The following is an 11,060-nucleotide window of genomic DNA, read 5'->3' as shown; positions in this document are numbered from 1 at the left end:
GGTCTTGATCTCGAGGTCGTGAGAGGGAGCTTGGAGTCGGGCTCCACGCGGGAGAGAAACCTTGAGGTTTGTGAAGGGGAAGGGCATTCATTAGAGCAGTCCCTCGAGGGGGTCCCCCAGATGGACCTTGTTGCAAAAAAAGAAAAAAAGCCTGTAACTGTCAGAGGCTGAATCGGATCCCAGGCGTGTGCAGCTGAGCCCAGAGCCCAGGAGGGCCTCCCCTGACAGCAGCCTCCGCCTGAGGCCTAGAGGGGCTTCATCCCACTCCTCGGGGTTCAGTGTGAGAAGGGTAACGTTAGGCCCTGGGGGCTGAGATCTGTGACCTGGGAGGGCCCGAAGGAGGGCAGCCAGGGCGGGCTGCTGGGGGCTCAGGGCTCAGGGCTCAGCGGCCCCCCTGTCCTCCTCCGCCTGTCTGCTCGGAAGCAGAGCCGGCTGCAGGGGGAAGGAGCCGCTGGCTGTGATGAGTTTTTTTTTAACCACTTGATCATGATCAAGGATTTAATTTTATCCCCTTCTCTGGCTGGCTCTGATTCTATTTGGAGTTTAAGCACGAGCTAGTGAACAGGAGGGTCCCTGGAAGACAGGACTCCCGCCCCAGGCTCGGCAAGGCCCCTCCTTGCCTGTCCAGATAAGACAAGGTCCATCTGGGGGACCCCCTCAGCCCCGCAGGTTCGCGCGGAGGCTGACGACTGCTCCAATTAACGCCCTTCCCCCTCACAAAGCTGCTTAGCAGACGGAGAGGTCTGGGGTGGGTAGGGGAGCAGAAGGGAGCTCTTCCGTCAGCCGCTATCAAGGGATCATCTCAGCTCTCTCTTACGCATCAAAAAAGTGTTTAACGGGGGCGCCTGGGTGACTCGGTCGGTTAATCATCGAACTCTTGATTTCAGCTCAGGTCATGATCTCAGGGTCGTGGGATCGGGCCCTGTGCTCAGCGGGGAGCCTGCTTGGGATCCTCTCTCTCTTTCTCCCTCAGCCCTTTCCCCTGCTCGCCCTCGCACACTCTCTCTCTCTCTCAAAAAATAAATCAATCTTAAAAAAAAAAAAAAAAAAAAAAAGGCAGCATTTAACAAGTACCTGACTGGACCTGCGGCCACATTCCTCCCCTCCAGGAACTGCACACAGGCCTTGCTCTGAATGACTTCAAAGTAGAGAGGATGGGGGGGAGGGGGGTGAGAGACACCATCACGTGACTTAATGACGCCCATAATTGCCGACCACCCACTGTGGGCAGGTCTCTGCTAAACTGGTCATTTGCATTATATCATAATTCTCAGCAACAGCCTTATGGGATAGATGCTCTCGTTCCCATTTTTCCAATAAGTTGGATAATTTGCCCCAAGTCACGCAGCTGCCTAGGGGCAGGGCCAGTTCTCAGTCCCACCAGCCGGCCTCCAGAGGTCTCACTGTCTCCCCAGCCCTCACCTGCGTGGACATAAAGATTTATACTGTGGGACTAAACAGTATAAACCAGGTCAAGAGACAACTGTGTTTATCTAGGGCTTTATTGGATTCAAAGCATTTTTTTGTGTAGAATCTGTCAAAGGTACAATGGACTTTATTATTATTCCCATTGTACAGATGAGAAAATTAAGGCCGAGACCTGCCCAAGAGTACAGAGGTCACAGCAGGGAGGCAGGGCTCCTAGCCTAGCCTGCAGCCCCCCAATTCTGAGCTCTTTCACTGACTTACGTGGGGACAGGTGTGCTTTGAGGCTGGACTGTCAGTTCTGGCCAGGGCTGTGAACAGGAAGAGGCAGGGAGAATAGAAGAGGAAACTATTCTAGAAAAACCAGCTTAGCCTGGAGAACTGCTGGGTCCCCACGTGAGGCATCAGAGTGGGTTTAAGGTGAAGAGCAGGAGTTTCGATGGCCGGCTCCCGGCAGCCGCTGGGGCACCGTGAGGTGGTGGGGGGCCAGCTTCACACCCAGGCTGGAAAGGCAGAGGCTTCACCCCAGAGGTAAGGGCTGGCCTGAGGAGCCAGCACCCGACAAATATTTAACAACCTACCATAGCTGGACACAGCGGGACTTAGAGAACAAGGGCAAACCCCAGATTGGTCCTGGGGTCACAGAGAGGGCACTGGGCAACCCGGGGATTTAGGGTTTGCTCTCCCCCACCCCCACCCCCATCAAAGTAGTGGCTACAAGCATGGAGTCTGGGCTCAGACAACCTGGGTCCAAGTTCTGACTGGAGCACGATGATCGTTAGCAAACTATGTAACCCCCCACTCCCTCATCTGTAAAATGGGGATAATGCCATCCTTACCTCACCCACGACTGAAGATGGCGTATACACAGCGCCCCTGCACATGGGTGGCACCCGACACACACCCCTCGTGCTATTAAGACGGGGACAAGGGGGCGCCTGGGTGGCTCAGAGGGTTAAGCGTCTGCCTTTGGCTCAGGTCATGGTCCCAGGGTCCTGGGATCGAGTCCTGCATCGGGCTCCCTGCTCAGCGGGGACCTGCTTCTCCCTCCGCCTCTCTCTCTCTCTCTCTGTCTCTTATGAATAAATAAATAAAATCTTAAAAAAAAAAAAGACGGGGACAAGGTAGTTACCTGCATAAAAGATGTTTGTGAAAACCCACCTCCTTCAAGGGCCAAGGCCAAAGGCCAAGGAGGTGGAAACTCTCAGAGGTCTTAGGTCTGAAGTCACCTCCCGGGGCTGTGTATGTGGGGCGGGGCCCCCACAGGTGTGCAAACAGGGAGGCCACCTGTTGCACACTCTGCTCCTTCCCTGGGGACTCGGGAAGAGGCCCGGGCGGGGTGTGGCTCGGCTCCCGTCAGCAGCTCCCCTGGCCTGCTTGCCCAGCAGGACTGGCAGGACCCTCTGGGAAACCATCCGTGAGGGAGCAGTTCCAAGGGCAAGGAGGAAAGTGAAGGCAAAGCACTGGCTGATACTCAACAAGCATTTCACCGCCCTTATTCTTTGAGGAGGCCTTTCTTTAAATTAGGACTGGCAGCCATGGTCACCCCCAAGCCCCCTCCCCCTCAAATCTCCTAAATGCCCAGTTATTGCCCAAGAAAAGTCAGTTCCTTCATTGGACAGAGAAGCGTTTTCTAAACATGGCCTCAGGTCAGTCTGGGACTATTTCATCTTCTGGGAAAGGGGTGGGTGCCATGGGCAACAGGCAAATTGAGAGAGTGCCCCGGGCAGGCGGGGCAGGTGGGTAGTGGTGGGGTCCCCGGGCCCCCCAACCCCGAGCTCCCGGCCCTGGAAGCTGGTTCCTGCCCCCACCACCGAACCAGGTGCCGTGGAGGGATTGGTTTCCCTGCTACAAAGGGTCCCGTTCAAAGGGTGGAGCAGCCTGGATTCTCCCAGCTGCTAGGCACCTGCAGGGACAGGCAAAGCAGCCCTTCATTCTCAACCACCCTCCCCCAGGGCTGGGAAACACCAACAAAAGGCAGGGTGCCCTGCCTCCCTTCTCAGCCCATCCCTGGCCTCCCCCAGACTCAGCCTGGCCCCCAGCTGGCCTCAGGCCTCAGCAGTCCCAGGGCCACCTGTTGTTGTCAATCCTGGCTGCATGCACCTGTACCCAGGAAGATGAACCCAGAAGGTTGCCTGCTGTGCGGGCTGAGGGACCCTCAAAGACTCAGTGCTGCCCCCAGTGTTTTTCCTTGGCCTGCTGAGGTGTCCCAAGTCCTCTTTCTTGGTGGCCTAATTCCCATTAGTTAGGCAACCCCCCCCCCCCCCCCCCCCCCCCCCCCCCCCGCAGGATGCCTGCCTCACTCCCTCCGGGCTCCAGTTCCAGGCTCGCTGCTGGGAGCTGGGCAGTGGGCGCCAGAGCCAGCCAGCCCCTCCCTCTGCTCCGCGGCTCAGCTCAGAAGAGCAGATTGGCTGCGAGGTTAACTCCCCGACAGTGCAACTCAGAACACAAATAATTTACCTAATGTGAGCCCTTGATGCGTCTCTGTGATGTTTGGCTGACATAACTATCTTTTTTTGTCTGTTTCTCAAGAACCATAAAGTCCTTCCTGGAAAGGGAAGTTACAGAGAAAGGCAGGCCAACTCAATGTAAAGATGAATGTAAGTTACCTGAAGGTCAAATGGGCTGTTTTGTGAGGTAGTGAGTGCCCCATCCTAGAGCGGATTCAAGCAAAGGCTGGATAAGCCTTTTTTAGAGCTATTTCAGAGGTGACGCACACATCTGGCCACTGCGTGGGCTGCTAGGCAACCTCCAACATCTCTCCCCACACTAAGAGTGAATGATGTCGATTGTGCTATCCGTCCTCGTATTCTATGAACCCCACAGTGTTTAGCACCCAGTGAAACCCTTTGAAAAGGAAATAGAAGCAGTGAGTCCATGTAAGCAGCAAAAAAAAAAAAAAAAAAAAAAAGACCTAAAATGGGATGATGAAGGGTAGAAATGAAAGATTCTAGAAAATGCTTCCAAAGCAAAAATTCCTAAAGGAGAAATGATTTCAGCTTCTAAACTTGAATATACAGCTGAACACCAATAAATCTCCCACTTCTGGGATGATGGAAGGACCGGATATTTTATTTGGACTTTTGTTACGAGCAGCCCAAGACCACGGCCATCACACGGGATGCCGGGTGTCTGGGTGGAAGGAAGCATCTCTCAGGGTGCTCGTGTCCGCTCAGGAGCATGGAGGGGCGAGGTCACCTCTGAAGACCACTGACCTCAGTCCCATCTAGGATGATATTTAGAACCTCCAGGTCAAAAAGGGGGCTCAGCCTTCTATGGACCTGTCAGCTGCACTAGGTAAATCTCGGAATCCTTCCAAAGCCCAAGCTCCACTCCAGGTCGCAGACAATTAAACCAGCAAATGTGGTGTTTCTGACCCTCCTTGTGGTGCCTCCTTGAGGAGAGAGGGCCCCGCAGCACAGCCCATGAGACACGGGCAATCAGTGAGTGCACCCAACTCTGAGGAAGATAACTCAGCTCACGCACCAAGCTATTAAAAATCTTTATTGTTAATTTTTTTTCTCCAACAGATATATTTTTAGTCGAAATATGGAGCCACAGCAACACCTTCACCTCTCCCGTTCAGACAAGACAGTCGGGGTCATTGCTGTTACAACAGGGACACCAGTGACCTTGACAAGGGCAGGCCGGGGCAGAGAACACACCATTGGCCAGGACATGGACCCTTTGTGGGAGCTACAGGTACAAAGAGAGGGCAAATGGCAACATGGCATTGGCACCTGGTGACAGATGTCATAACCTGGGGGAAGGGGGCTGGGGAAAAGCTCATTTTTCCCCAGGGGCTCAACTGGAGCTGCAGGACTCGGGACTGGGAGTGTGTGTGTGAGCGCACACACGCACCACCTCTCCGGGAAGAAGATGCTCTCAGGCCCCTGCTGGAGCCCCACGGTCCTCGTTCCTGGGGGATCAACAGTCTGCAGGGTAACCTAAGCAGGTCAGCTAAGCAGGGCCAGGGGCCCGTGTGTGGAGGAGGTCAGGGCCATCTACGCTGTGATACACAAGTCCTTCTGGGGCAAAGGCCCAGACGATGCTCAGAGCACAGCATGAACCGCCCACATGGTCCCAGGGCAGCTCCCGTGATCCATGGAGCCCCAGCCCTGAGAAGGGGGAAATTTGGCTCCGAGAGCCTTCCCCTGGCTCTGGATACCTGGGGCAAAAAGAGGGCCTCAGCCATTGACTATCTCAGGAGGAGCGCGGAGGCTCCCCATCCCTGAGGCCTACATTTTTCTCCACCTCCCCACCCCCCGGGTTCCACTCTGGTGAGAGACACAGGGAGAAGGGCAGGGGGAGGACTACCCCCAAGGGAAGGGGGAGGAACAGGTGGAAGAGACCCGGGGTTCTTCTAGCCCTTCACATACGGCTGCTCGGCAATGTGTTTCCAGGGACCTGAGTTGAGGGCCAGCCTGGTGGGACCTGCTCAGCGAAGGCCCAGCCAGCTGTCTCAGATGGCACTTCATAAATAATGACTCCGTCCATTCCAGGCTGACATGGAGAGAGACCCCTCTGAAGGCGGTGCAGTGAGGGGCGCAGGCCTGGGATCCGAGAACTCCGAGTGCTGGCCAGGGCCTACTGCCCAGCGGCAGGCACCTTGGGAGCCTGGCTGGCGGAGGTCGGGGCTGGGGGTTTAGAGCCAAAGGCCTCCCGGGCCTTGTGAGCCAAGCTTTGTGAGGGTTCCGGGCTCCTAGGCAGAGAGCTCTGCTCCACTGTGGGGTCTCACAGCCAGGAGCAGCTCCTGCCCTTTGCAGGAGGAGCCCCAGATGAGGCCTCAGGAAGTAGATCTGGAGGGAAGGGCTGAAAAGACAGAGCCGCCCAGTGCGATGCTCCTGTGCTCGGCATGGGCAGGCTGGAGAGGCCCAGCAATTCCATCCTCCCCCCCGACCCCCACCCCCCGGGGGAGCTGGCTGGTTGCCAATGCATGGAAGTGATGCACATAAATCCTGCCTAATGGTCACCTCTAAGCTGCGGTCTGCGAGTTCTGGACGGCACAAACCTCTTTGGGGGCTCCGCTTTCCAGCTGTAGACCCTGCATGAGGTCTTGGGGGTCCCCCCACTGGGGAAGCCAGGTGTGGTCATTAAAGCAAATGCACTCTCCAGGTGGGTCCCCGGCTGGAGAGGGACTGCGCGCGGCAGAGTGGGGGGGAAAGCCCATGGCAACGGGAGTCCTGGACGAGCCAATGAGAACCCAAACACACGTATCAAAAACCAATCAAATGCAAACACAAACAAAACATGGAAAAGCAGCAGCAAGCTCTTTGTGTAATAAATATTGCAAAGCGCACTTGATTTCTTTCTTTTTTTTTTTCTTTTCAAGTCAAATATAACAACCAATGTCCCGAACCCTGTTTTCAGCATTCAAAAGAGAGAAGCTGTTGCTATCAGCAGAACACCTGCAGCCAATCAAAGAAAAAAACCGTTTCCCACTAGCCGGCCAATCAAAATCCTCTTCCAGTTTAAGCAGCCAATCGGGCCTCTTCACATTCCTAAAAAGTGACCTAAATAAAGCACCAGATCTCGGAGAGCTTCCTGGGAAGCCATATACCGAGGCGCAAATTAAAAAAAAAAAAAAAAAAAAGTCAGAAATAAAAATAAAAGGTTTCTGTTGGTCAAGATTTAAAAATAAAAGGGTTTCTTTCTGCAGCCAATCATGAGTCCGTCCCCTTAAGCCAATTGTAACTGCACCACCGGTGGCTCCCTCCAGGCCAGCCCTGCTGAGTGACGGTGGGGTGGGGTGGGGTGGGGGTGTAGGGGCGGGGGAATCGGGAGAGTGATCTGCTGCCACTCAGCTGGCCGAGGTCCTCACAGATCTCTTGGCCCTTGCCAGCTTCCAGGGTGTTCCAAGGGGTTCACCGCTACTGCCTCCGGTCCTCCGTCTCCGACCTGGAAAATGCCATCACCACATCCTCGGCACCTGCAGACCAGGGGGAAAGAACCGTTGGACGGGACAACGCAAGGCGGCTGGGGCCCGGTGCAGCGTTGGTCCGCCTAGTGCGCTCCTCCCCAGTACCCAGTGCTTCTAGGGCAGCCCACCTCCTCTCTAGGCCTTCTTGACAGCCTGGCCAGGGGACATGCCAGCAACCCTGCCGTAGGGTGGCAGGGGGGCCGTAGGGGTGAGGATCCGAGACTTGCTTAAGGCTAAGGCACTGCAGGGCTGCATGACAAGAACCCAGGGCTGCTGTCCTAGCGCAGGGCTCTGCTCACATCCCTTGCTCCAAGGTCACCAAAGCCAGGGGCGCTGGGAACCTCCGTCTTTCTTCTCAAGGCTCGTGTCTTGATCCCTTTGGAGGTTCTTGCTCATTAGGACTTTTTTTTTTAAAGATTTTATTTATTTATTTGACAGAGAGAGACAGTGAGAGAGGGAACACAAGCAGGGGGAGGGGGAGAGGGAGAAGCAGGCTTCCCGCCGAGCAGGGAGCCCGATGCGGGGCTCGATCCCAGGACCCTGAGATCATGACCTGAGCTGAAGGCAGACGCTTAACGACTGAGCCACCCAGGTGCCCCTCATTAGGACTTCTAATAGCCATCCCTCTTTGCCCAAATCCAGCACCTGCTCAGAGGAGCACAGCCGAGCCCATTTCCAGCATGCAGTCGGCCTGCCTCCTACAGAGATAGATAATGGCCAGAATCTTTATTATTGTTATTTTTAATCATGGATTTGAGATTCTGGTCCAGGCGCTCATGAAATCACTTCCTTTGTCTTGTTTTCCATAAGACAGGCTCTGACATGCAGCCAGAAAAGGCAAGAGGGAGGAGGGAAAGAGCTCAAAATACTGACCTGTCGCAGCCACCCGAAGCAGCTCAGCCACCCAAGGCTGCTCGAGCAGGAAGAGGCTGCAGGGCAAGGCGAGCTGACCAGCAGGTCCCGCCCCCCTCCTGGGCCCTGGCCCTCCCTGGGGCCTACTGTTTTCTCCCCTTTTTCTCTTTCTCTCTTTCTTTCTTTCCATAGTATTTGTTTTTTAAGAATTTTTTATTTTCATTTTTAAGTCATCTCTACCCCCAATGTGGGGCTCAAACTCACAACCCTGAGATCAAGAGTCGCACACTCTACCGACTGAGCCAGCCAGGCGCCCCTCCCCCTTTTCTAACGGATGGTTCTTCACCACACCCTGAACAAGAATCAGCGGCCAGGGCCTTTGGGACATACTTCTCTCCCAGACCATTGGAGGGCTTTTCCCCAGGAGGGGAGGATGGGAAGGGCAGACACAGGAAAGGCCACAGAAGAGGGGGCCGGTGTGCGTGGTGCATGGCCGAGTTTCAGCCACGGTGTTGGCTGGCGTCCTCCACACCACAGAGGAGCCCCCCTCCTCCTTCCTAACTGTCCCACCACACACCAGGGCCGGCAGAGGCACCCAGCTGTGAGTGCTGCAGGAGGGGGGCTCACCCACAAGGACGCAACGTCACAGAGATGGGCCTTCACTCTGGCCACCAGCGCACCAAGGTCCTGCCAAGGGAACCAGCCCCCCACGGGCACCCCAATCTGCCTTGAGGGGGTTCTGCTGTTACCAGCACAACTTCCATTCCTGAAAAGGGGAATAAGCATCTAGCAAGAAGCTCCAATTATCTGCTTCTTGGGATGGGGGCTCCTTTGCTTGGGAAGTCCTACAAATCCTTCCCCTTGTCTTCTTGGGAACATTCTGTTCTCGCCTCGGTCCTAGGACCATGAAATATCACTGCAGGCAGAATTTTCCTAGCAACCACAGAATCCAAGATGACATCATAGGCTGCAGAGCAGCTGGGCTGGTTACCTACCAGACGCTGGCTCTTCCCGGGCGCGCCGCCTGCCCAGCTCGCTACTCCACAGGGGCCGGCGGGGGCTGGGGAAGGGGAGCGGTCAGCCACGAGTGGTGGCAGCCCACCTGCTTCTTTCCTTGCCTGCCTCGTGGGCTCTCTCGCAGGGACCTGAGGCCTCTCTACTGAGCTGCAGGCACAGAAATAGCGTTGGCTACCCTAGGAGGGAATGGTGAGTCTGCAGAGGGAACAGACCAGGGGCTAGGACTCCCGACACCGCGGCCTGCCCGGCATGTGTACCGGGGTGACGCTCTGAGTTGGGGAAGGAAGTGACCTCCTCAAGGTCACACAGGGTAGCAAGACACCTGAAACAGATTTGCCAGAGTCCCACTGGTGCCACGGTGCCGGCTGGTCTCCCGGCCCCGGCTGGGGTGGGGAAATCGGCAGCTTCCATTTTTAGAGCCTCCCACTCTGCTGCGGGAGCCGGGTGCGGAAAGGGCCCACAGAGCTGCTGCCCATCCTGTGCCCTGTTCCGTTCCCAAAGGACTTGCTGTTTTTCCCAGGCCTCACCAAGAGGGGACAGGCCCTGCAAGAGCATTGTCTGATCTGTCCTTATCATCGGCTGGCCTGCACTCGTCATTCCACAAGGGCCTGACCGGGAACGTGCAGGCCTCTAGGCAAGGATGTTGCTTTTCTCTCTCCTCTTCTCCATGAAATTTGGGCCAGCAGCCTAACAGGGAGGGTGCGCTGCTCAGTTAGCTGTTGTAAATTGAGCTCTTAGAGCTTTAGAGCTGGGGGCCTCAGGTTGGTCCCCCCGGTCCCTCCTGCTCCCTTAAAGTCCAGTATGTGGCAGATCCCTTGGGTGCTCTCCCTGCTGGCAATCACAAAGCTCAGAACAGGAAGGCCCAGCCCACGCCTCCAGGCTGTCGGCTAGTTTCCTACCATTTTACACATGAGGCTGTGTCCATCCCATTGTCAGCTCTGCTGGCACTGTCTGGACTTGGGCTCAGAGCTTCCGGCCATCCCTCCCCACGTGACGCAGGTGAGCACGGGAGGGGAGAAGCTGAGCAGCCTCTCCTGTTCAACACTCTCTGACATACCGAAAGACAAAGATGGCCAAAACCAGGCGAAGGCATCGTGAGAAAAGAGAACACACACCCGTCTCTCTTACGAATACAGATATTCACAATACCTGTGATATGCAAAAATACTCAACAAAGTACTAGCAAACAATACAGCAATATACAAATAGGATTCCATACTCTGAACAAGTGAGATTTATCCCAGAAATGCAAGGGTGTTTTAACACCTGAAAAAAGAGACAAAAACCATACAATTGTCGGAACAGGCACAGAATACACATCTGACAAAATTCAACACCCCTTCATGGAAACACGCTCAACACACTAGTAATGGAAGGGAGCTTCCTCAATCTGATAAAGAGCATTTACTAAAAACCCACAGCTGTTATCATACTTAATGGTGAAAGACTGGAAGCTCTCCCCATTCAAGATTAGGAAGAAGAAAAGGATGTCCACTCCTGCCATTTCTATTCAACGTTGTGTTGAAAGTTCAATTCAGGGCAATTGGGCAAGAAAAAGAAATAAAAGGCATCCAAATTAGAAAGGGGAAGAAGTAAAACTCTATTTGCAGATGACATGGACCTTGTATACAGAAAATCCTAAGGAATCCACTAAAAAACTATTAGAACAAATAAAGTTGCAGGATACCAGATCAATAAACAAACACCATTGGTATTTCTATACATTAGCGATGAATATCTGCAAATGAAATGAAGGAAACAATTTCATTTGCAATAGCATAAAAAATAATAAAACACTTAGGAATAAATTTAACAAATGAAGTATGGAATTTATACTTGGAAAAGT

General features: G+C 54.4%; 1 protein-coding gene across 2 annotated transcripts in view; it reads right to left on the bottom strand.

Annotated features, from left to right (window-relative positions):
• Positions 1-4,914: 4,914 nt before the first annotated feature.
• CTNNBIP1 (catenin beta interacting protein 1) overlaps positions 4,915-11,060 on the bottom strand; it is a 49,470-nt gene continuing 43,324 nt past the window's right edge. For both annotated transcript variants that reach the window (XM_032393989.1, XM_032393997.1), the window contains one exon: positions 4,915-7,354. In XM_032393989.1, the coding sequence (XP_032249880.1) occupies positions 7,296-7,354 (59 nt within the window). In that variant the 3' untranslated portion in view covers positions 4,915-7,295. The remainder of the gene's footprint in view (positions 7,355-11,060) is intronic.

The sequence above is a fragment of the Phoca vitulina genome, unplaced genomic scaffold (assembly GCF_004348235.1).
Source record: "Phoca vitulina isolate PV1807 unplaced genomic scaffold, GSC_HSeal_1.0 scaffold2, whole genome shotgun sequence".
In the NCBI taxonomy this organism is placed as follows: domain Eukaryota; kingdom Metazoa; phylum Chordata; class Mammalia; order Carnivora; family Phocidae; genus Phoca; species Phoca vitulina.
Note: the sequence above shows the minus strand (reverse complement) of the source record. Positions and strands in the feature narration are given on the sequence as shown.